Source organism: Eleutherodactylus coqui, chromosome 8 (genome assembly GCF_035609145.1).
Source record: "Eleutherodactylus coqui strain aEleCoq1 chromosome 8, aEleCoq1.hap1, whole genome shotgun sequence".
In the NCBI taxonomy this organism is placed as follows: Eukaryota; Metazoa; Chordata; class Amphibia; order Anura; family Eleutherodactylidae; genus Eleutherodactylus; species Eleutherodactylus coqui.
Window position 1 is genome coordinate 31582888 of NC_089844.1, and position 26312 is coordinate 31609199.

Consider the following 26312-nt stretch of genomic DNA (forward strand, 5'->3'; position numbering starts at 1 on the left):
TACAGGGTGGGCCAAGGAAAAGTAGCCTTCCTTTGACCTCGGCATGACACACTGAGGCTAGTTTCACACGGCTCACCGTGATATCAGGCCGTGAAATTCGGCCCGATATCGCGCTCGGGTATGTGCGTTGTACCCGCGGATGCTAGGTGTTTTTTGCCTCCCATCTCTTTAGTACAGTTGCGCTCCTAGCGGTCAAAAAGAAAATCCGTTTTTGTTGCCCATAGCAACCAATTGCAACGCAGCTTTCATTTCACCGCAGCAGTATAAGAAATGAAAGCTGCGTTGTGATTGGTTGCTATGGGCAACAAAAACGGATTTTTTTTTAGACCGCTTTCATAAATCTACTCCACGATGTTCTGCTTGCAACAGAAAATATTTTTTGTGAAAGGCTATGTGCAAAGCAGATCAATGAAGGAAATGCAAGAGGTCTTCACCGACTGGTATAGAACCACCTGCTAAACGCTGTATTCAGAGTCTGATTTAGAAATGGCGCCAAAGCCAGAGTCTGTTACAAATATGAAAAATCTGAGGACCCCAACAGTCTGGACATCGAAAGTCATTGGTGACATTCCCCAGTGGATTCAGATATGTGCCATTGGAGTGGAGTTGTGGGGCAGAGGGCCACACAGCGCAAGCGCAAACTTGTAAGATGGCTCGCACCGATTTCAGAGGCGGCAGAGCTGCGGGGGGTGTGAGTAGTTAGTGGAAGCTGTAACTCAGGGCTCATTGGGCCCACTTCCGTGACTCAAGGCTTGTCAGTTACCATATAGCATGGGAGAATATAAAAAAAAGTTTCTATGAAAACAAATATTCAACTTTTTATTACACATGAATGTCCAGGCTCTGTTCCATGTGACAGGTAGCGCTATGGTGGTGCCTTAGCAAAGGAAATTCTGAAGACAGAAGTATGATTGTGAAGCTGTGCATTAGATATTGGTATTGTATTCTAAAAAGGCAAGCTGTCATAATGTCACTGTACTACCCACTCATCACCACTAGAGCGCAGTGTTGCACAGCGACAAATACTTGTGTTCCCCTCTTTTGTTCCTTTCCTAAATGCCCAGACAGGAAGTTGCCACGTTTCCCAAAATACAATATAATACAATCATGGATGTTATAGAACATCAGTCTATGAATCCGAGTTTGCAGGAGCAGACGGACACATTGAACACTCCACATTAAAGTAACATTACTGACATTGCCGTACTTACATTTCTGGGAAGTAAGTCGTTGGCACCTATAATTTGATGCCTGACTCATTACACCTCTGATGGAAAAGTCAGGAAAGTGAATGTGTTCACTTAATAAGAGGATCTAGTAAAAGTGTTACAAAACAGTCTTTTGCATTGATTTTCTCTCTAGTTTGTTCTTTAGCGGTATTGTAAGTTTCTACAACATTCCTCAACTTGCTGACTCCTGCCGAAGTAAAGGGTTTTAAAACTTCAAAGCCCGGCTTTAATGATGGCTGAAAGGTCCAAGCCCTCTCAGCAGCGAGTACGGGCCGCAGTGAAGACAGAGCCATGGCAGGGAGACTTCTAATGAGGAAGGCTGTTTTGTGATGAGAGGCAGCTGTCCGACCTCTCTTTGAGGCCTTGATACAGCACAGACAGCCAGGCTCCAAAACCACAAACCCATCCAGCTCTGACACAAGGGTCGCATAGCTTGCCAGACCCAGGATGCCATCACTATCTTTGAAGTGGGATGGCGCATGTTGCCAGCTTACCTTCAATACTCCTGATAACGCAAATGACCCACCAATAAGTAGTGATGGTAACAGAGCAGACCGTGTAAAAAGAATAGGGTCTCTTGTCATAGAACACTGGAGGGAGCTGCGGTAAGTGGGTCAAGGTGACAGACAGCTGATGGGAAGCTCCTGCTGGTTCTGCTTCAAAGCCCAACTTTTTTACGCCTTCAGTGCGGAGGTCTTGCATAAGAAAGTAGTAGTACAGAATATAAGGGTCCGGTTACACCAAAACACTTAGCGTTCGAATGACCAACGATGTCAGAGTTCACTCGTGCAACCTGTTTATACAGCAGATAGATTGTTGGATCGTTCAAACGAGAAATCATTCAGTTGTTCACATCCGCTGTACGAGTGATGAGAAGGACTGAACGAGCGCTATTTAAACCGAACAATAAGCAAAAGAGTCAACGGTGATTTTTATGCCTGCGCAAATTGAAAGGCGAATGTAAAAGTGAACGATAATCATTCATCGTTCGGTCATTGGCGTATGTTTAGGCTCGTGCTTTTCCTGCGAAATCCGTGATGTCAATTGCAGACAGATTGCGGGTCGGACGGCTTCCATTGATTTCAACAAAAGCTGTCTGTGTAGGAACCGCAGAAAAATGGAGCATGGTTCCCGCTCGTGTGCATGAAGAATCATTTTTCCATAGCATGCTATAGAGGGTTATTGTTGCCGAACGCGGTGGCGGATGCCCACTCCGGATTCCGCAGCAAAAATCCACCCATATGCATGAGGTCTTACCTGCAAAACTACCTATTCATGAATAGGCAGTTTGGAAGCAGTTCTGAATTGCAGTAAAAATGGATATCAGTGTGGTTTTCATGTAACCACACCCTTTACTACGTGTTTCCCCTGAAAATAAGACAGTGTCTTATATTAATTTTTGTTCAAAAAGGTTTAACTTTTTTACATGTATAGCTGCCTAGACACTATTTAAATTGACTTTTTTAATTAACTGTTAGCAGGGCTTAATTTTGGAGTAGGGCTTATATTTCAAGCATCCTCAAAAAGCCTGAAAAATCATTTTGCATCCTCAAAAATTGTGGGAAATCATGATATGTCTTATTTTCAGGGTATGTCTTATTTTCAGGAAAACAGGGTAGGTTCCTTGTGGAATGCAATCTGTGGAAAAAACATTAACAGCCTGCAGGAACCTGAAGGTCTGCAGTTGTTGTGGCATGATGGGAGTTATAGTTCACTATGATGATTAGGGCCCCTCGCTAGCCTTGTCAAAGAGGCGGAGTCCAGGGAGGGAGAATACCCCCTGAAATGCAACTACACCTAGATGTCATCTCAGCCAGCTTATGCATCTCTATAAACAGATAAAGTACCCAGTTATATGGAGATATAAGCCATCCGAGATGCTGCATGTGTTCTATTAGTATATAGTGCAGTGAGTGTATTGTGTGGTAATAATAATAATCTTTATTTGTATAGCACCAACATATTGCATAGCGCTTACAAAAACGGGGATACAGAAAGAAAAAAGTACAAAAATACAAAAACTACGGTTACATGTAGTAATCAGTTGATGGAAACAGTAGGGGTGGGGGTCCTGCTCCAACAAGCTTACATACTACAAGTAATGGAGTGATACAGAAGGTAAAGGGCTGGAGATGTGCACGGTATGGTGAGGTGTGGAGTGGGGGATACTATACACATAAACAATGGTCAGACATTAAGTCGTGTGGTGGCTGAATCGGGATGACTGCAGGTGCCGGTTGATTACGACTACCGTAGTAGGGATTGCAGTCGGTAGGACAGGGAGCATGTTGTCAGGGGGAGTAGAGAGGGGTTTAGTTTAGGAGATATGGTATGCCTCCCTAAAGAGGTGCATTTTAGAGCATGTCTGAAGTTTTGTGAATCGGAGATTGCACGGATAGTTTTGGGTAGCGCGTTCCAGAGGACTGGTGCTGCTCTGGAGAAGTCTTGGAGGCGGGAATGAGAGGTTCGAATTAAAGTTGCACTCTGTCTGAGGATTGAGATGAGGAAGGCATGTAGGGTGGGCGGTGCGGTGGGGAGCTTTATGGATGAGGGTAGTGAGTTTAAATTGAATTCTGTATTTGACGGGCAGCCAGTGCAGTGACTGGCACAGGGCAGAGGCGTCCGAGTAGCGGCTAGACAGGAAGATGAGCCTGGCTGCCACATTCAGGATGGATTGGAGAGGGGAGAGTCTGGCGTGGGGGAGGCCGATCAGCAGCGAGTTGTAATAATCGAGCCGAGAGTGAATGAGGGCAACAGTGAGCACTTTTAGTGTGTCCACGGTGATGAAAGGGCGGATTCTTGCAATGTACACCACTTGAGGGGAGCTGCAGGTATACTCCTGACCAGGACCCACCAAGGCATTCACCTGTTTGCCAGTGGGCCATTCCAAACCTGCATGGGTGAATAGTCTACTTTTAGAAAGTTTTGCTAACAGGTCGAGGATGAGTAGTTATACCTACAGGGTTTTATAATTATGATGTTCTGCTGAGATTAGATAAGTCTATAAGGCTGACCATACACATTAGGTAGCTGTCCACTGCAAGCTGCACACTTCTTCTGGCAACCCGGCTGAACAGATGTCTCCTCTAACACCCCCATATAAATGCATGTTAGACACGGCCAAGCATGCATGTATTCTGAGTGTAGAGTAGGAAGAAAGCCTGTCCATCTCTGACAATGGCTATCTCCAATTAAAATCCATCTACCCGATCCTTATCTTCCCCAATGTGCCCAACCGGCACTGTGACAGAATCAGGAGGTTCACATATACATTGAATAATTGGTCAGACCTGCTGCAATCCACTGGGTTGGGTGGTTTCACATACAGTGCTTTTTGGAAAAAAGATGTTGTTTTTGTAACAGTTGTTTGAGCCAAAGCAGAAAGATATGGGAGATCTAAAGGAAGGTCTTCTATCTCTTCATGCTGGATGCACTTCTGGCTGTGACTCAGCAAACTGCATCAAACATTACAACCTGTAGTTCCTATTGACATCATTTTGGAGTACATACAACCATATAGGACCTTTTGATTGCTTTTTATCACATTTTCTCTTAGAGATGGGGTACCCAAAAAAGCACAGTTTTGGGCCTGTGTATTTTTTATTCTGATGCGTGTATTAAATTATAGATTATTTTAATAGATCAGACCTTTATGGGTGCATTAATATATGTTTATTTTTGATTTTTTATGTTAACAGTAGGAAAAGAGGGGTTTAACTTTTACTATTTCTTTTATTCTTTTTATAATAATTAGAAAAAACTTTATTCAACGTATTTTTACCTTTGTTTTTAGTCTCTGTTGGGGACTTGAACTGTCGAACATCTGATTGTTTATACAATGTACCGCAATACTTCAATATTGTAGTATATTATATTTCTGCAGGCATTCTATTAAGATGTGCTAGAAACACATCTTATTAGGCAATAATATATGTCAGCCCTGGGGGCCTTCACAAGGCCCAGGCTGCCATGACACCTGAATGGTACACTGTGATGTCATTGTGGGGGTAGAGTATTTGGGAAACGGAGGGCGTTCGCTCCCTCTATTGGGCCATTTGAATGCAGTTGTCAGACCTGGCAGAGGCATCTCAATAGGTAATATCTATGACACAGGTGGAAACCCAGGGCTTCCTTTTATTAAATGTGGTGAATTACAATAAAGTACAAGTGCGATATTTCGGCAAGATGACTGCTTTGTTCAAGCTTGACCTCTCAACGAAATGTTGCACTTGCACTCTATTGTAATGGAACATGTTTAACCCCCCAACAGTCATGTTAAAATTGGAAAAAGCCTCCTGAAAAGGTCATTGTTTTTATTGTAGATTTTTAATTTATGTCCTATGTAAATATATTTGACGCAGAACACAGTCGCCTTAAGTGCATAGTTAACCCCTTAGTGATAACTAATTTTAGCCTTAACCCTTTCCAATCCAATTTGTATCCTGGTTTTCCTAGGGGGCTTACTCTTTTTTTGCTGCTATACAACGGCGCTATCTGCTGGCTAAAGCCAGTACTGCATGAGGTGACACATTGGATAGGCTCTGACAGCAGAGAGGCTGGCAATATACAGAAAGATAACCCCGACGGACGTCTTCCAACATTGGAGCTGTACAGCCTTAAATCATAATGTCTTCACGGGTCAGACAGTGGATTGGAAAGGGTTAAGAGACAGTAAATCGTATCCCTTTTTGTGTTCCAGTGGTTATAACTTTTTTAGTGTAGCTGTATAAGCCTAATTTCACACCGACAAGCGCGATATCGGCCTGTGAAGCTCGGCCCGATATAGCGTTCAAGAACGTGTGATTTCCTTGCAGATGCAAAGCGTTTTTGACACAAAAACTCCTCACATCACTTCAAGGAAGTAGCAATCCAAAAACATTGCAGATTCTAAATCTGCAGCATGTCTATTTATGCTGCGGACTTAAAACCTTGAAATACATGGGTTAAAATTCACGGCATTTCTGCAAGTAAATCCATTGACAAATACGTATCATTTACGCCTAATGCACATGAGATGTTTGCCCTGCGGCATCTGGAGCTCCAGATCCCGCAGCAAATACAGCCCATAGGACATGCATTGAAAAATGCATTTCCATGCCCATGAGCAGTAATCAACTACGATATTCCGTTTGCGGGGTGGAAATCGTGGAATGTCCTATTTCAGTGCGAGCCTCACACGGGCATCGCACAGCCGTGTTATCGTTAAAACCCCGGCTCTGCACTGCGCATGTGTGGCTGAGCGCCAGCCGGCACATCCGCAGCGCAGAGTGAATACGCCGGACAGGTAAGCCGGGGGTCACTGAGGAACTCACAGCCGTCTGCATTCGGCCTAAGGTGCCTAAGGTTCACACTTGACTTTTTTTTCCTGTGTTTTTCAATCTCAACAATAAACCTGCATGCATTGTTAAAAACTAAATGCGTTTTTTAGAACCCGCTGGATTAACAATGGAGGCATTTAAAAGAAAAAATGCAAATGAAAGATAGAACACTGCCTCTACAACGCCACCTACTGGAAGCCAGTTTTCCTGCAAGTCAATGTCAGACCTCTTAACAAGCCTTATAACAATGACTGGGAATTATGGCCAAAGCCAGAATCTTCTCCAGAAGAAGGAGAGAACTCTGCACTAGAGATGAGCGAGCGTACTCGGATAAGCACTACTCGCTCAAGTAATTGGCCTTATCCGAGTATCGCTGTGCTCGGGGCTAAAGATTCGGGTGCCAGCACGGAGCGGGGAGCTGCAGGGGAGAGCGGGGAGGAACGGAGGGGAGATCTTTCTCTCCTTCTCTCCCGCCCGCTCTCCCCTGCTCCCCGCTGCGACTCACCTGTCAGCCGCAGCGGCACCCGAATCTTTAGCCCCGAGCACAGCGATACTCAGATAAAGCCAATTACTCGAGCGAGTAGTGCTTATCCGAGTACGCTCGCTCATCTCTACTCTGCACAGACAGCTGTTTGGGGGCGATCGACCCTCATCAGTGTTCTGTAGATTTCTGGCTTGGCTGATGAGAGGTCTGAAGAATTTGGTTGGGAAGGGTATTGTTTCTCCTTAGGGAGAGCACCTAGGCTTCTGAAAAACGTATGCTTTTTTTTTCTGCGCTGCTGATCAAAACGCACAACACATACAATATATCAAGGACTTCTTCAAGGCTTCACTATACATAAACAAAACAGGAAACCTCTCCCTTCTCGGTTTACTAGACCTTTTCTTTCTTCTTCTGGTCAGCCAAATGAAAACTTGCCATAGCACAACAGATAATCCGACACACATGTGTAATACCAAGCATTGGTCCAATAATCTGTGCTTCTATGGCAATGAAACAACTGTTTCCAAGTGATTGAAATCTAATGTGTTTGTTGGCTAATTTATTGGACATGCTTAAAACTTTTTGTGAGATGAGAAGATTGTTACACTGTACTTTTACCCCTCTCTGCTCCTCTAAAAGGGAGCAGAATCCAAAAATGCAGAAGTGCAGATGGAGGACTTCAAAAGGACATGTGGCTTCTGTGCCCTCCCATCAAGAGGCAACGCACTGTTAGGGCATATTCACACGGCCAATATTCTCGTACGAGTTCTGTCCGTGTCCATCATTGGTGTTCTGCTACAGCGGGGGGCCAGCTGTCAGTTACAGCCGGCTCCTGCTGCGGAAGGGCACAGACTCCCTTCCCAGCCGGTGCCATCCAAAGGACATACGTTTACGTCCTGTTGCGTTAATTTAATTATTAGGATATTTATTGGGCATGTGTAATGGAGGTACAAGTTGTTACTGTTTAATGTTAAGTATGATGGGGTTTTCTTTTAATGGCAGTGTCGTTTTAGGAGAAGGCAGGAACGGAGGAACTGTGTGCTGAGCGGAAGCAACCTTATGGACAGAGGTGTGAGGGAGTCTCTCCCAGTCCTTGTACTGCGGTGTAGCAGTCAAAGTCCTACAGATGGTGTCAGGACGTTTGGAAATCTGCAGGCTCACATGTCTCCATTTCCTCCTCCCTGACTACTTTTGTTGACAGGCTTTGAGTGAGTTAACCCCCAGCCATCCAGGTATAGGACTTTGTTTATAGTCCGTCTTCATGGAACTCTGATTGCTTATTTTGTCGATAACCTTTTTATACGGACTAAGAGACTGAGCTATCCCTGAATACGGAGTCACAAGCGGTTCGTCCTCTGTTAACTCCTTAAAGGGGGTTTCCATGGAAATACTATTGAACAATAGTTGATCGGCCAAGAGCCGTGCCTGCAGTTACAAGCGCCGGCCACTACATGGGACGTCGGCGAGGAGGCTTCCACTCCAGCCTCTGATATTGCGGCGCTCGCACAGCTGCTTGGTAGGGGTCCCGAGCAGCAGACCTTGGCCGATCAACTATTGATGACCTATCCTGAGGTAGTCCACAGAAAACTCCTTTAATAATCCCATTCTGCAGTCACGACTCCCATGCAGTATGTCAGCTTCCCCTGGAGCCTCTGGGCAATGGTCACTAACCAGGCCTATATTAAGACCTTACTCGAATCAGTGTGGCTCGAACCTTGGTCATGAGTCCCTTATGGGTTCTCACGGGGCGGATTCTCGGCGGAAATCTCGCGGTTTGGCCGCAGCGAAAAACCGTGGGATTTCCGCCGGGAGAACCGCTGCTTCAAAACCCCTTGCGCTCTTTCCATAGAGAAGAGCGCAGCTGCAGCAGGAAAAAAAATGGACATGCTGCGGTCAGCCAGCTTAGCCGCAGCGGATTTGCCGTCCCGTGTGCACGAGATTTCTGAGAAATCTTGTCCACATGGCTGGCTAATCCGGGGATTAGCCTACGCATGTGGATTTGCCGCGGCGAAATTCCGCACGGAATTTCCACAGCAAATCCGCCCGGTGTGAACCCAGCCTTAGCCCCCACTGGCCAGACACAAAGAGAAACGGACCATGACCTCGGTCGTTGAGATTGGCGTGGCTGGCACTCTATGCCTGCCAGGCTGTCACTAACCTGGGAACCAAGGAAACCCGTAGCCCGCTGCCTGCAGTACCTTACACATAGATGCACAGATATTTAAGTTTACTGGCAAGCCATTCCCACAGTTCCAGATATTCTTTCTGCACCGCATGTAATGTCTTGCAGATACGACTACTCAGACTGTCGTGTTTACCACCACTACCAAGCAAGAGGTTTTTAAAGCCTGTCTGATAAATGTTCTAACAGATTTGCACATTTTGGCTGTGAGCAATGGATTTAATGAAGATTGCTGATAATTATTACTTTTTTAATGCTAATTGTTGGGTACGCGGAGAGCTTGACACAATAAACCTGGCTATGGGATTCTTTTTACATAACTGCACCTAATTTTATAATATTGTAAATGCTATGTTATGATTACAAACAGCCTTCATGAGAAAACCACAATGACTGTAATCTTAATAGTATATTCGTGGCATTTGGGGGGTTTCATTTTAATGGAAATACTTTTTATGTTTCTTTTACATGCAGTTTCATTACTCTGGTACCTGGGAGAAAGAGTTTATTCCCTAGGGATGTTTCATGCAGGAATAATGCACAGCAGATGGAGACCATTTTAAGAGGAAACCACAAAAAAATGTCAAATTACTATGTCTCCAACCCTTCCCCCAGCCCTACAATCAGAAGCTGGCCTGTTCAATAAAAGAGCAGTTAAAATTTATCTGTTTTCTATCAATTCACAAGGACCAGTGAGAAACACAAAGGCTTGGTTTGAGCAACCAAAGGAGCCTAAATGTATAGTGGAATTGGGTTACCCCAACAATTCGACTAAAAGCAGACACCGTGTAGAAGTCAGGCCAGCAGAGGAAGCTCGGCAACTTGTGTTTCTTTACCTAAGAGCCAGGAATGTGACCTGTATTAATTCTGTTTCTTGTTCTCCAAGAAACTAATAGGTTTGGACAACGTGCGTGGGAAACATCAAAGGGCATAACTGTGCATATTTGTGATATTCACGAAAAAAGGGAATAAAGCGCAGATGGTAGAAGGGGAACAAAAATGACTGTGTGATGCAACATCGCTAAAATCAGATGAAAATGGGAGAAACGGGGAAAAAAGAACAAGGCAGGGAATATAGGGGTAGTTGGGTATCTTCAGACAAGAGAATACCCATTGAATAGAATATATAAAAAAGGATTGCCTAAAGCTTAACATAGATACATTGCGGCAAAAGCAGGCTCTAAACTAGGTTTCTTTCATTGGTAAACCTCTATGCTCGTGGTCATATTATAACATCCTGCAACCTCTGAGTTATATGGAGTTGTAATAGGGCATTCATAGACTTCTATGGGGCTGTATTGTAACCTACAGAAGTATATAGAGGATTACAGCCTCCTGCACATGGCAGAGCCGGATTTCATATGCAGAATCCCACAGGGGATTCTGGCCCTGGGAGTAGCAGCGTCCACGTGTACCTGGTTACTTTCGTTTTCATCTGTACTGCGGTCAGTTCGCACGGCTCGCTGTCGGTCATGCGCAGTACATAATTTTTTTTTAAAACTCCTGCTTCATCGCCTAGTGATGAAACAGAATCTGTGACCTTTCCGCAATGTCAAATGCGGAAAGGCTGCGGATTGGATGGCTTATATGGTCTTCAATGGAAGCCGTCCATGCGGAATCCGCGCAAAAATGGAGCATGCTGCAAATTTTCCTCCACTTGCGGAAACCAAAAGTGTGCAGGAAAAATCGATTTCCCATACCATGCTGCGTTCCCACGATGTAGACACCCGCGCAAACATCAGCCCGTGTGCAGGAGACCTAAATCAGTCTACTGTACCAATGGTGAATTTTGGTAAGCTAGATTAGGACCTAGTTTCCACGGGCGATTCGGATTCCGCATGTGGGAGCCCACAGCAGAATCCGACCCTGCTGGCAGCAGCATCCGCACATACCTGACACCGCACGTACCTTTCTTTCTCTATACTGCGGATGGTCCACACGGCTCGCCATCAGACATGGTCAGTACAGTTTTAAATTTCTTGCTCTTCATGCAGAATCTGCGGCCTGTCCGCCAAGTCAATGGAAGCTGTCCATACAGGAACAAGAGAAAAATGGAGCATGCTGCAAATTTTCCTCCACTTGCGGAAACCAAAAGTGTGCAGGAAAAATCGATTTCCCATACCATGCTGCGTTCCCACGATGTAGACACCCGCGCAAACATCAGCCCGTGTGCAGGAGACCTAAATCAGTCTACTGTACCAATGGTGAATTTTGGTAAGCTAGATTAGGACCTAGTTTCCACGGGCAATTCGGATTCCGCATGTGGGAGCACACAGCAGAATCCGACCCTGCTGGCAGCAGCATCCGCACGTACCTGACATCATCTTTCTTTCTCTATACTGCGGATGGTCCACACGGCTCGCCATCAGACATGGTCAGTACAGTTTTAAATTTCTTGCTCTTCATGCAGAATCTGCGGCCCGTCCGTCAAGTCAATGGAAGCTGTCCATACAGGAACAAGAGAAAAATGCGATTCTTCGTCCGTGAGCCGAAACTGCAATTGGTTTCCGCTCGTGTACATGAAAAATCCTTTTTCCATAGCATGCTAGGGAGGGTTATTGCTGCGGAACGCCCGCTCCAGATTCCGCAGCAAACATCCGCCCGTGGACATGGGGCCGTCATGGGTATTTTTATCTCAGCCTTCTTCTTTATATTGTTAGAGGGGTATGCGCTCTACTACGATATAAGTTATTTGAGTCCAGGAGGTAAATGCGCCATTTTACAGAAATTCAGTAACCCAACTTTGAAGTCGAGTGACAGAGTTGAAGTATTATGCTGAAGCCAACAAACCCTGGAAGGATTGCTGCAATGAGGACCAAATAGTTATTGCTGGAAAGAGATCTCTAATCACTTCAACATGCGCTAAAAATCTGTCCTGAAAAACAGGGATGAAACGCTGATCTCTGATGTCAGGGTTACCATCTGCCGTATTGTTTCCAGACATCCAAAGGAATTTGCCTTTTTTTAAATTTAGTTACGCACTGTTACAACCACAGGGGCACCATAACAATCCTCTTGATTTGGGACTGTCTGAGCATGCTCTCTACACGTCTTTCTCTCAGCTCATTGTCTCGGTGCTCAACGCTCGCTGATACTCCGACCTTGAGTCATTCAAGAAACAGCTACAATACAATGTTCATTGCTCATTCCTCCCCCTATAAAATGCTGAAGACATATATAATTTGCTTTCTGACAAATCTAATACTTATATACACAGAAAAAGGAAGAAATAAAACGATGCATAATTCTGGCTGACTTTACTACATTTGGATTATTTACAATTACTAGTATTTATAAGGCTGGGTTCAGATCTGCGTTGGAACCTTCGATTAGAGGTGTCACAGATCCGGTACAAAATCGGCATGCAGCACATGTTGAGCCAATGGGGTTCATTCTGCACTGTTTGGTTGAGGCGTAAGACGGAGCCAATCGGCTTGGGGATTCCCCTTTCCTGCTCCCCAGATGAAGTAGAAAAACGGAATCCCCACTGTAGATGTGAAGGCAGTCTTAAAGAAGCAGACAAACATGGCCCAGATGGGTGGGAGGTAGAAGAGAATATGAAGTGCTGTTATGACAGGAAGTCCCGCTATTATTTACAAATTTTTCTTCTCTGCACTCTTTCTTTTCTTACATACATGCAGATATGTGTAACTATTGAACCACACTGCCAAACCAATTTTCTAATAATTCTTAGATGTGATACTTACTGTTGTTATGACCAAGTTAACATACCGGGGTTTACACTTGACTATTTAAAACAGTCATACTTAATGTATGGCAAGACATATGCCAATGTATGTTGATATAGTGTCCGTGTGCAATGTCCAAGAAAAAGTATTCTGCACCATTCTCACAGTGATTCATTCTTTTCTGATGATTGTACTGTTTGTACAGTTTGTGGATTTACAATATGTGACTTAAGGCCCTTAAGTCTGGGGATTGTTCCGGCTGCCCGCCTCCATTCATAGTAAACAGGCAGTTGTTTATAGATGAGCGACTGCCTGTTTACCTGGACCGGATGGTTGTTCAGTTTTTGTGCATGCATGAACTGAATGATGAAAGAGCGCTGGTTTGATAAGGCAATCACCTGATCTAGTTGGATTGCAATTTGTATACAAATGATCTGTTGTTGTATACGGGGGAATAGGAGTGGATTAATGAGCCCTATTATGTTCTTTTGTAATATATTTGATAAGATGTTGGGTCTTAAGGCCCATGTAGACGCAACGATTATCGCTCAAAATTCGCTCAAAAGCCAACTTTTGAGCGAGAACCGTTGCATCTAAGCACGCAGCCATCGTGCACTTTTCATGCACTGTTCGCTCAAGCTAAAAATGAGCCTTATCAGCGGCACACGCTGATATCTCAGCGGGCAGTGCTGATCGCATTCTTTCAGCTGGTATCCTACTGGCAGTTCTCAGCAGGACACCAGCTGAAAGTGCCGAGAACAAAGCAGCTGTTTGCATATACAAAACAGCTGCATTGTTCTCGGAGCTATCGCGGCAGTATCCCACTGCGCCTGCATTAACTCTTTAGTAGCTAATTATCTACTTAGAGTTATGCAAAGATGATCGCTCAAAACTGTCACTCAAACTGTCGTTTAAGCGAATTATGAGCGATCATCGTTCTGTGAAAAGGGGCCTTTACTATTAACTTGGGAAATATGGGATTCTTCCTTCAGATTCCTTGCCGGTGGACTATTCATTAGAACATAGACAATTACAAATAGTGAAGGAATTCAAATATTTGGGAGCTGTGGCAACCTTTGGGAGAGGTGAGAAGGTAGAGAAGAGTTAATGCCCATTTACACTGGACGAATATTGGGCAAACAATGCCCGCCACTTGTCCCCGCATATACTCGCTCTCATGCTGTTACATAGGAGCGAGTATTGCTGGCTCGCTCATAGAGCGGCCAGCAGGGGGCTGGGGTGGCTGGAGGAGAGTTCTCTTTGGCAGCCCTCTGCTGGCCGCTCTGTGAGCGAGCCTGCGATACTCGCTCCTGTACATCAGAACAGGAGCACGTATGTGCCAGGGGGAGTGTCGGAAATCGTTTGCCCGACATTCGTCCAGTGTAAATGAGCCTTAAAGGTCAAAGAGGATCTATCACCTTATACTTCAGTATCCTTTCTAATTAATATCTCCATAGCCTCCCGTTGGAACCCATTAAAAAGTTTTCTGAAAACCCCCCTATACAACTGCATGATTCCAAGTCAGCCAACCACCTCTAAGTGTCGTCCTCCTAGCAATCTTCATTACATCAGAGAGTCTCAGAACATGCGATCTCACAAGTTATCACAAGAATGTGCATTTTGATTAAAAGGCGGCTATATAGATAGGCATAAAGATAGATAAGCATTACTTTAAGTCATTAATTAACGCAGAAGTGGGTGCATGACTTTTTGGGGGAAAATTCGGAGGATTAGTGCACGGGTATGAAACTTAAAAAACCAAAAATTTAATGGTTACCAATGATTAAGTGTACAATGATCAGTTACCTCATGTGTGTACAGAAAAGTTTTCAATGGAGTTACTCTTTAATGACATTTACACATGGCATATACACATCAACTTTCTTTTCTCAGTAAGGAAAGATTTAGATTGTGAGCCCTAATGTGGACAGGGAGTGAATGGCAGCGATGGCGATCTCTGTACAGCACTATGGAATATGTATCCGCTCTATTAACCCTTTGCAATCCAATTTTGGATTCAAGGTTTCCTAGGGGGCCTTCTCTTTCTGCCATTTCATGATAGTGCCACCTGCTGGCTAGAGCCAGTACTGCGGTATGGGACATGCTGGAGAGGCCCCCAACAACAGAGCAGTCAGTAATATACAGAAAGATTACCCTGCTGCACGTCTTCCGACATCGGAAGCTGTTATTTTACTATTAATACAGTAAGGGCAACTATAATGGCTACTACTGTAGGAGGGAATGGCAGTGTTATCTAATGCTAGTGTACTAATAAACAACATGTCTATTGTGGCAGCCCCATTGATTATCAGTTACTGAAACTTCTTCCCTGATACCCAATTATCTGCACACTGCAGGATGTCTTACCTTTCTCAGCATCCTGCTGACTGAAGGACCATTGTTCTTCCTGATCTGTGGATTCCACTGGAAGGCAATCTAAAAGTCACACAGATAAGACATGCTTATAATGGAGCACAGTCTTCATGAAAAGCACACTGAAGTGACATCATTCATGTAACACTGATTACACTATTTTTTTCCCAATTAACCCTCAACTCACCTTAAGGTCTGAGAATGTCTAGGCTCTGATTGATCAGAACAAATGGTGAATCTTCACATCTATACATAGGTGTTACCTTACATTGTAATCCTGCTTGTAGTGATAGTGAGATGACTGCTGAAAAGTGATTTGTACAAAGCAGGAAGTATCAGCCTATTGTGAGTCTCAGTGGCCAATGTAAAAAATGCAAAATATTAGGATTTTTTGTAAAACCTACATAGTGACTCCCCCATATTAGCCCCAGTAGTATTAGTGACCCCCACAGTCGCCCCAGTAGTAATAGTGACCCCCACAGTGGCCTCAGTAGTAATAGTGACCCCCCACAGTGGCCCCAGTGGTAATAGCAACCCCAACAGTGGCTCCAGTGGTAATAGTGACTCCCCACAGTGGCCCCAGTAGCCCAAGTAGTAATAGTGACCCCCACAGTGGCCTCAGTAGTAATAGTAACCCCCAGTAGTAATAATAACCCCACATAAGCCTCATTAGTAATAGTAACCCCATAGTCGCACAGTAATAATATTAAGCCCCTCAGTAATATTAACCCCCATAGAAATAATAAGAACCTACACAGTAATAATATCAACCCCCACAGTAAAATTAACCCCCTCAATAATAATAGCCAGAACGAAGGAGGAGAGGACTCAGGGGAGGAGGATCCCGGGTGAACATTGATGTCATAGTGTGCACCGGGCTCAGCGTCGCTGCATGATTACCAGCAGGGAGCTGCAGAACCCCTCCAGTAATCACTACAGTGGTCAGAAGCCGTCAACACATTTGCCATAGGTTTTCCACCACAGACCCTTGGTCGGACCCCTGACTGTCGTCACGAAGCCCTTAGGGCTCCGCGGAGCACAGTTTGGGAACCACTGGCTTACACGATCTGAACAATGAATGATAATTCGTTCGCTTATTGTTTGCTGTTCAGATCGGGCAGACATAAAAATAACATGATGGTCGGCCCATGTGAACAGGAAGTCTTTAATCTCTGAAAGACTGCCTGTTTACTGTCAATGGAGACGGGCTGAGAGAAGAGGTCTTTGGCCCTCTTTGCCTCCATTCACTGAGCAATCATTGCTCCTATGTAAATGACAGGCGCTATGATCATTGGGATGACTGTCACTTCTGTGCCCGAAAATCGTCCTGTGTAAAAGGACCTTAAGAGCTCATTCATAGAACTGTATGTGCAAAACTCTGTGTGGGTCACGCAGTGTCTTACCGGTCAGTGTGAGCCAGCGGAGAGCCGGATATCGCCGAGTATGGTAGCAAGTGCCCTGCGCATGACAGCGTATCTCATGTATACAGTGTGACTATTGTCTTTTTTTTTTAAATTCCCTGCTCTGTCTCATAGCGGAGTTGCGTATGTATCGTCGCCCGTACACAATGTATTGTGTATGGACAGTGCTGCACACACTACCCATAGAGAAGAACCAGGCTATCACTGCATGACATACGGTGAAATAGAGCATGCTGTGATCTTTTTCACACGCGTATCTACAGTCAGTGTTTACACGCTAATGTGCACGGATCGGTAAAAGTACATGTACTGTCATTGACTCCATTCACCGTCTGTGCGTCGTGTGCGTAATATGTGTCAAAATCACAGTCGTGTGAAAGGGCCTAGTTTGGTTTTCCTGCCTGCATAAGTCTGAATGCACACGAGCGGGAATTCCGCGGCGAAATTTCGCTCAGAATTTCCGCCATTGCACTCTGCCATAGGATTGTATTAGTTTATGCAATACTATGCAGCCAGCCACGATTTGACAGCGTGCAAACTCGCACGGTGACAAAATCACGGCATGTTCTATTTCAGTGTGAGCCTCGTACTGCCGCATCATCGTTGACACACCGGCTCTGCACTGCGCATGTGCGGCTGTGCGCGAGGCGGCACATCACAGAGCAGAGAGAGAAGACGCCGGACGGGTAAGCAAAAGGTCAATGCAGGGGCTCGGGTTGCATCCCGCTGCGAGAATATCACAGTCGAAATCCGACCCGGACGTCTGCATTTACCCTAAACTGAATGACGAATGATAAGCCAATGAATTATCATTCATTGTTCAGTTGCTACAAGCATTTAGGCTGGGTTCGAACGAGACGGAAATCTTGTGGAGTGTCCACAGCGGGACCGAACGGAAATTCGGCAAGATTTCTGCAGCTGAAGTCCTGCAGGTTTTGGCGTGGGTTTTTAAGCGGCTAATTCTGCTGCACCCATCTCTCCCCAACAGAGAGAAGAGAGACTGCAACAGAAATGGCGCTACAATTGACATGCCACGACTTTGAATTCCGCACAGCATGTCAGTTTCAGCACTGCATGGCCGCAGCGTACTGTCCGCAGCGCGTGGACGAGATTTTTGCAAAATTGCTGCTTAGTCCCAGGCTTTAGATTACAGACGGAATTTCTGTGCGGAAAGTCTGCACGGAAATTCCGAGGCAATTCCGTCCTGTGTGAACCCAGCCTTACACTAAACGATTACCACAATCTAGCAAGAATATCAACGATAATCGTTCTGTGTGAAAGCACCCTAAATCAGATTCCATAATTTGCATCCCTGCGTTAATAAGATCATAAAATAGACCAAACGACATCTTAAGTTCAAACAGACAAAAATACACATTAAAAACATATCTGAAAAAACGTAAAATCCTTTAATATTAGCCGAGCGCCTTGGATATTTTCCTTTTGAGGTTTTCCTGCTGGACATCTGTCTGACATTCACCTACTGTGTGTTCTTTGCTCTCTGCTGGGACCTTTGTCAGACAGATTTGTTTTTCTTCCTGACAATCAGTGTGATGGAGTCAAGCCTGCATATTGATTTAGTCTGGAGCCATGAGTAGAAGGGGCAAAACCAGGGGGTGGATGGCGGCGAAGTGAAAAGCATGAAGGGAAGGGAGGAGGAGCCGCCGCCGCTCTGGCCTGTCTAACCACTGGAAATCTATGGAGAGATTTAAACAGCCCTCTCCCCTGTGGCTCAGCCATCACTAATAAGAACCCACTGCGACCCATCAATGTCTAACGAACTTCACTGCCCAACCCTTTCTTCACTGCCCATAAATCAGTCTGCCCTACTAATATTACGCCTTCCGGTTGGCTGTCTGTATGGTCCTTCATCCCACCAATATATAAAGGTTATGTATACGCTGTGGGTGACAACCTGCCCGCTGTATACAAGATGGCTGCTCAACGGTTTATAGATGGCCAGAAATACATCTTACTAACATCAGCTATTCTGCTGATATAACAAAGGGTTAACCTGGTTAGTGTACCGCCGCTACAGGATGGGCCGTCGCAGCCCACCAGAGTAGTATTATAAATGGAACACACATGTTATCACATCTGTGCTTGTCAGCGGCCCCCAAAACAAGGCCTTCTCTTATTAACGCGTCTTTCTTCATAAAGGACAATAACAGATTAGGGACCCCGGGTGTCAGAGAGCAGGGCGTGCAAAAAGGGATGTTTTATATAACCTCTTAGGCCTTGCAGAACAAAAGGGCCGCCCGTTGTATTACAGATACATACTGCTTATTATAGAAGTAGACATTTTTTTACAGGGTGGGACATGGAAAAATAGCCCACAGGACACTCTTATGGAAGCTGTCTAAATGAAAATCTGTCCTTGTTGCCCATAGCAACCAATCACAGCTTTCATTTTACCTTAGCAGTATAAGAAATGAAAGCTGCGTTGTGATTGGTTGCTATGGGCCACAAGCTGAGCTTTAGCAACCAATCACAGCACAGCTTTTATTTTAGCTCAGCAATATAAGAAATAACAACCAATCAAAAGCAGCTTTAATTTTACCTCAGCAGTATGAGGAATGAAAGCAGCACTGTGATTGGTTGCTATGGGCAACGACAGAGATTTTCTTTTAGACAGCTTCCATAAGAGTGTGGTGCTGGGGTCAGGGTTACTCTTCCGCGGCCCACACTGTATTAGATCATAGAAGAAGCAAACATATATTATCTAAACTTGTTGCGTAGTAATCGGAATCCATTAGTCCTCAAACTGAACAACCCACGGTGATTAATTGATCATTACGACTTCCTTTTAAAAAGGGGTTGCCTAAAAGAATAAGGCCATATCCACCCATATTTTACAATAAGTGTTACCTCCTTCTTCTAACTCAGGAATGAAATCGAAGCGAATGGGAATGTCAGCGTCCCGCGTTGCTCCCATCAGAGAGAGGCACACAATCTCCCCATCAGGGCCCATTATGAGGCTGCCCACAGAACTGCCTTTACAGCATTCTACAAAGAAACAGACAAACACGGAGTAAAATGATCTGTCATAAGTAGGGCTACATGCGGGCAAGCGCGATAACGGGCTGAGAAACTCATCCCAATATCATCCGTGGCGATCTGTGTTTTACCCACAGATGCAAGGCGATTCTCAGGCAAAACGCCTCGCATCGAATCTGTGAAATTCCGACCTCTCACGCAAGTTTCACGTGCGATAGAGGATCAATTGTGTTTCCTATTGTTTTTAATAGGAAACCTCATATTGCACGGCCTACAAGAGCCAGGCGACGCATAGAAGGTCTCATTGAACTCAATGGGCGATGCGCTCCGAGGATCGCAGAGATAGGACATGCAGCGATGTGTATATGACTCCATTCAAAAGAATGGGGTTCATATTCGCACAAGATTTGTGCAATTTTTTCAGCTTTTTTTCTTTTAAATACCAGAAATAAAGACTGTGGCTGAAGGAAGTTTGTGCCTGGTTTCACACACAGCCTTTTTTTTATAGAAACAATACTTTTTTTGCATTTTGGTAGAGTGGCATTAAAATGCTAATACTGAAATATGAAACAGGCTTTTTTACTGGCATTTTTTCTCACATTCACCCCGCCATGATTTAAAAGGCTATTCAAACTACTAACGACCACTTGACCATGAGTATGTATGTTTGTGTGTGAGTGCTTCTCATGCTCCACCCCTGGTGATGTCATCGCTCCGCCCCATGGTGATGACATCACAGGTCCTACAACATATATAAAACACAGTGCCTGACCAACAGAAGAACACCAAAGTTTCGGCTCTTGGAAGGGGAGGACAAAAATAACAAAATGAGAATGCACCACAGCCATAATCACAGACACAACTCAGCGGTCCTGACAGAAGACATCAACCTCCCACCACCACAGAGATCCGGTGGACTGAAAGACCTGCGGTGATGTCACTGCTGTGGGAGGAGCCATTGTGCAGTTTGGTAAAAGACATCCGGTGGGCTGAAGGACCTGCAGTGATGCCACTGCTGTGGGAGGAGCCATAGTGCAGTTTGGTAGAAAGTACTGTGTACTGGCTAAGCTGACAGCAGCCAACAAGACCTGTGATGATGTCACCATTTGTGGGTGGAGCCATGGATCACATGACTAGTGGTTGATCAATGTATCCAGATGTCTGCTGAGCTGGTGATATCTGGAAAACAGCATGGATGTACCACAATTGTGCGTGTGTGATGTATGTGAATCTGGATGCATATAGTACAGCTGCATGTGATGTGTGGGATCATAATGGATGTACCAAGTAGCACAGCTATGTGCAACTCCTATAGACTTCTATGGCATCCTTGGTGCACAAATATGCAAGAAAATAGAGCAGGTCCTATTTTTTTTCACGCGCGTAAAATACAGAATTGAGAACGAATCCATTGAAATTAATGGGTTCTAGTCTCTGCATATTGTAAGGGGCAAATTTTTAATTGTGGAAATGCTGCAGATTCAAGGCCTGAAATCCACAGCAAAAATAGACATACTGCAGATTTAGAAAGCTGCGGATTTGTTGCCAAAAATTTCTGAACCATGGGAAGGAGGTTTTTAAATCTCCTCCACATCCCTTGTATTGTAAATGCTGTAGAATTCCTGCAGTGGAAAGTCTGCAGCATTTGCACCATGTGTGAACACGGGCATTATATCCTGTATATCAATATACTAAGGAGAACCTGTCCATCTGTGCGTGAGTGGGTTTGTGAGTTACTTCCATGCTCCACCCCTAATCACATGACAGTGACATCATCAAAGATGCTTCATCCCCAGTGAGGGAGTTACATGCTCCACCCCTGATCATGACGATGACATCCTCATAGGTCCTGTACGCACATAACTGCTGTCCGGCTAGGTGTTCATTAGCAACTAAGGCTGCTAATCACTGTCATGTGATCAGGGCTGGAGTATGTAAGTCATTCACTCAGGATGAGCGTCACAGCATGTGATCTGGGGCGGAGCAGGACGGTGACTTCATCACAGGTCCTTCATCTCCAGTGCTGTGCAGCTTCTGATCCCTGTTGTATGGGATGAACAATGTATGTAGCAGAGCTGTGCGTGTGATGTGCATGTAGCAGAGCTGTGTGGTGCATTGTGCCACCAGAAACCCTGGTACTCTATAACTTCCTAATCAGTCATATAAAGGTAACAGATATCAATTCAGTTATCTGTTAGGAAGGAGTAACAATGCAGTTGAAGATCATTTCCGCTCCTCAGTAGCAAGAGATAGCAACCTTCAACGATTTAACCAGATGTTCAGGTAACCAAGAAGCAATTCAATGTGCCAGTGAAATAGTCCTGAAGTCTCTCTGGAGCAATCTGAAGGTATGGCATTTTTTCAGTTTTCCCCTTAGACTTTTCAAAAACCTCACTAAAATACTATTTACAAAAGCCTCAAACTTCAGGTGTTTTACGTGTATTCAGTGATTGTTCCCAGCAAGAGAAACCACGTAATCCTGTAGATATAATACCTTTTAATGGCTAACAAATACATGATGTTATAGCGAGCTTTCGAACCAACGCAGGGTTGTTCTTCAGGCTTAAATGAAATGGATCTGAAGTGGCAGGCATAATTATACACACATACTTATGACAAGGCACAGACATGGATGTGAATATTTGCACTTAAAAGAATACTACCACAGAAATACACACATCTTTACATAGTCACTGATAGGGGAGTGAAGGTTTTATGGTCCCTGAATTAGTGTTAGGGGGTCACCAGGTCAGCAGTGTTATCTGTGCTACAGATTTCTCATACTTCCCATTCACACATGAATCCTCGTGAAGAATTTAACCTTCCATTGAAAGTGTCAAAAGTTGTTATAAATTTATATTCCCAAATTCTTCTATGGCTTTGTGACTTGAAATTGCCTTTCAGTATCATAACTTTCATATCTTCTATGTCGTGTCTGTGACTGGAAAAGTGCTCGGCCGCAGGGAATTCTGTCTTTCTTTCTTTCTTTAATTGTGTGGCGATGAGATCTCATCCTTGCTTTCAGTTTTTGTCCTGTTTCTACAACATAAAGGCCCCTAACAGGACATTTACTGCACAGGATCAGGATCTACATAGGATCAGATGTAGAACTTGTGAATGTCCCAGGGACCTCATAGTCCTGCTTTGTGTTGGGGATTTGTATCCTGTCCTCAGTCAGTACATGTCAGCAGGTCTTGCAGCTCCTTACATTGCAGGGATAAGTTCATTTTTGTGTATCAGAGGGCAATGCACTCCTGACTATAAAGTTCCTTAAATTTGGGGGTTGTCTGTACCACAGAAGGGGAGGGTCCAGGAATATGGTTTTCAAACGATCATCCTTGTGTAGAGCATGATGAAGTTTTTTTGTGGTTTTCCTAAGTAGCTCTAGCTGTGAATTGTAGGTCACTAGTGGAGGTACACAACAGTTTCCTTCCTTCTCTGTGTATCGGAGCAGTTGATTTCTGGCTATCCTGGTGGCTCTGGTGATTTCTGGGTATCCTGGTGGCTCTGCTGATTTGGTCATCATTTGAGGTGGGATGGTAGCCCTGATTTAAAAATGTCCTTTTAAGATGTATAGATGTTCCTCTCTTTATGTTGGATTGGAGTAGATCCACTTGTATCTGAGAGCCTAGCTGTAAACTATTGACTTTTTGATGTGTTTACACAGTTTCTTGCTGGAACAATCACATTTTGCTCTACTGACTAACACGGTACCAAACTTTTTTTCATTATTAGAGATGAGCGAGCATACTCGTCCGAGCTTGATACTCGTTCGAGTATTAGGGTGTTCGAGATGCTCGTTACTCGTAACGAGTACCACGTGATGTTCGAGTTACTTTCACTTTCTTCCCTGAGAAATTTGCGCGCTTTTCTGGCCAATAGAAAGACAGGGAAGGCATTACAACTTCCCCCTGCAACGTTCAAGCCCTATACCACCCCCCTGCAGTGAGTGGCTGGCGAGATTAGGTGTCACCCGAGTATTGAAATCTGCCCCTCCCGCGGCTCGCCTCAGATGCATTCTGAGATTAGTTCAGGGAAAGTGGTATCTTGGTGGAGCTGCTATAGGGAGAGTGTTAGGAGTATTTTAGGTTTCAAGAACCCCAACGGTCCTTCTTAAGGCCATAAATCTTCTCTATATGCGCTCAATGGGGCCGGCGGCAGCAGCGCCGACCCTATTGAGAACATATAGAAGACAAATCCTTCTTCTCTGCCACAGCTGTAACAGCTGTGGCAGAAAAGAACGATGTTTGCCCATTGAATTCAATGGAGCCAGCAATACAGCAGGTTCCACTGAAAGCAATGGTCTGCCGGCGTGCGCGGGGATGAATTGTCGGGAAGGGGTTAAATATATAAGCCGTTCCCTGCAATTCATCCAGAAATGTGTTACAATAAAAATATATACCGGCGTATAAGGCGACGGGGCGTATAAGACGACCCCCCAACTGTCACCTTATACACCGGGAATACAGCGGAGCAAAGAATAAAATTCATTACTCACATCCCCCGGCGGTCTGTGGCGCTGCTGCAGGCTGTCGCTCCCTCCTGGTCCCCGGCAGAGCATTGCTTTTTGGACGCAGGGCTTGAAATCCCCGCCTCCAGAAAACACACGTGCCTTCAGCCAATCACAGCCAATGACAATGATGGAGCAAAGAATAAAAATCATTACTTACTTCTTCTGACGTTCTGCGGCGCTCCTGCAGGCTGTTGCTCCCTCCTGGTTCCCGGCAGAGCATTGATTTCTCTATGAAGGGCTTTAAATCTCCGCCTCCAGAAACACACGTGCCTTCAGCCAATCACAGCCAATGACAATGATGTCATTGAATGGCTGTGATTGGCTGTGTTTCTGGAGGCGGGGATTTCAAGCCCTGCGTCCAGAAAGCAATACTCTGCCGTGGACCAGGAGGGAGCAACAGCCTGCAGGAGCGCCGCAGAATGTCAGAAGAAGTAAGTAATGATTTTTATTCTTTGCTCTGCTGTATTCTCGGCGTATAAGGTGACAGTTGGGGGGTCGTCTTATACGCCGGTATATATTTTTATTGTAACACATTTCTGGATGAATTGCAGGGAACGGCTTATATATTTAACCCCTTCCCGACAATTCATCCCGCGATCGCCGGCAGCCCATTGCTTTCAGTGGAACCTGCTGTATTGCTGGCTCCATTGAATTCAATGGGCAAACATCGTTCTTCTCTGCCACAGCTGTTACAGCTATGGCAGAGGAGAATGATCTTTACGCTGACAGGGGGGGGGGGGCACTCTTGCCGCTATTGTGGCTTAATAGTGGGACCTGGGAACTTGAGATGCAGCCCACCATGTAGCCCCTCGCCTGCCCTATCTGTTGTTGTGTCGTTCCCATCACTGTTTTGAATTGCCCAGATTTTCACAAACGAAAACCTTAGCGAGCATCGGCGATATACAAAAATGCTCGGGTCGCCCATTGACTTCAATGGGGTTCGTTACTCGAAACGAACCCTCGAGCATCGCGGAAATTTCGTCCCGAGTAACGAGCACCCGAGCATTTTGGTGCTCGCTCATCTCTATTCATTATACATTTATTTTAAAATGCCACAAAAAACTGTGTAATAGAGGCCTATAAGATAATATGAATGTATGTACAGTATATGCATTAGACCTTAAAAACCGCGCAGATGCACAACCTTGGCAGATGTGAGGGTGCACTGGGTTTGGGGGCTCATAGTGATCTGGAAAAACCTGCGCTATGCCTAGCAAGCTGAAGGTAGTGTAGACATGGAGCCAACTGTGATTATGCTACCCGTAGGCCCACACACTTTGGGCAAGTCAGGAGTGATGTCACAGCATACTGGTTTAGCATACAAGCGGACTCAATACTTATAGGGGCTGCTAAACCAGGGATATATCTAGGTCTTATTAGACCTTCGGGTTTTTGCTCCAAAAATAACAAAGAGACGGAAAGCCGAAACGTTGATGTGAACAAGCCCTAAGATTGGTAAGGAGCAGGTGGAGCTGTAAGTCTGAAATACTAAACAAGCTGCATTCCATTGCTGTTAGTTAACCCTTTATATGCAATCTCATTTTCAGGGATCTTGCACCCGGAACGTAATATTCCACAACAGCATTGTGTAATAGGCCATTTTAGAATTCTGCACCATAGTCTGCAGGCCAACTGCGGAGTTTGATGCACAATTGCTGGCAGAATTCCGCTATTTTTAATTCTGCATCAAAATCCACACGTTAGCAGTACAGATTTTGGTGTTGAGTATTCCGCAGGAGGGCATATTCCACAAAGCTGTTGCAGAATATTCCATCGCATGTGAAAGGTCCCTTATATTTCATGCTTTCCCCAACTTTTCTATACAATACATTGACATTCTAATACTTGAAAATATTTAATAATTTAGCAACTGTTCATTTTGTGAATGGTGCATTAACCCTTTCCAATCCACTGTCTGACGTCTGAAGACATTATGATTTAAGGCTGTACAGCTCTGATGTGGGAAGAGGTCTGCCGGGGTTCTCTTATTGTATATTGCCCGCCTCTCTGCTGTCGGAACCTATCCAACGTGTCACCTCATGCAGTACTGGCTTTAGCCAGCAGATAGTGCCGTTATATAATGGCAGAAAAAGAGTAAGCCCCCTA

At 44.8% G+C, this 26312-nt stretch overlaps 1 protein-coding gene across 3 annotated transcripts in view; it reads right to left on the reverse strand.

Moving 5' to 3' along the window:
• The window catches only part of KIAA2012 (KIAA2012 ortholog), a 159486-nt gene that overhangs the window by 42155 nt on the left and 91019 nt on the right, over positions 1–26312 (reverse strand). For all 3 annotated transcript variants that reach the window (XM_066575419.1, XM_066575418.1, XM_066575417.1), the window contains exons 11-12: positions 19565–19702; positions 15270–15338 (exon numbers count right to left, since the gene is read on the reverse strand). In XM_066575419.1, the coding sequence (XP_066431516.1) occupies positions 15270–15338; positions 19565–19702 (207 nt within the window). The remainder of the gene's footprint in view (positions 1–15269; positions 15339–19564; positions 19703–26312) is intronic.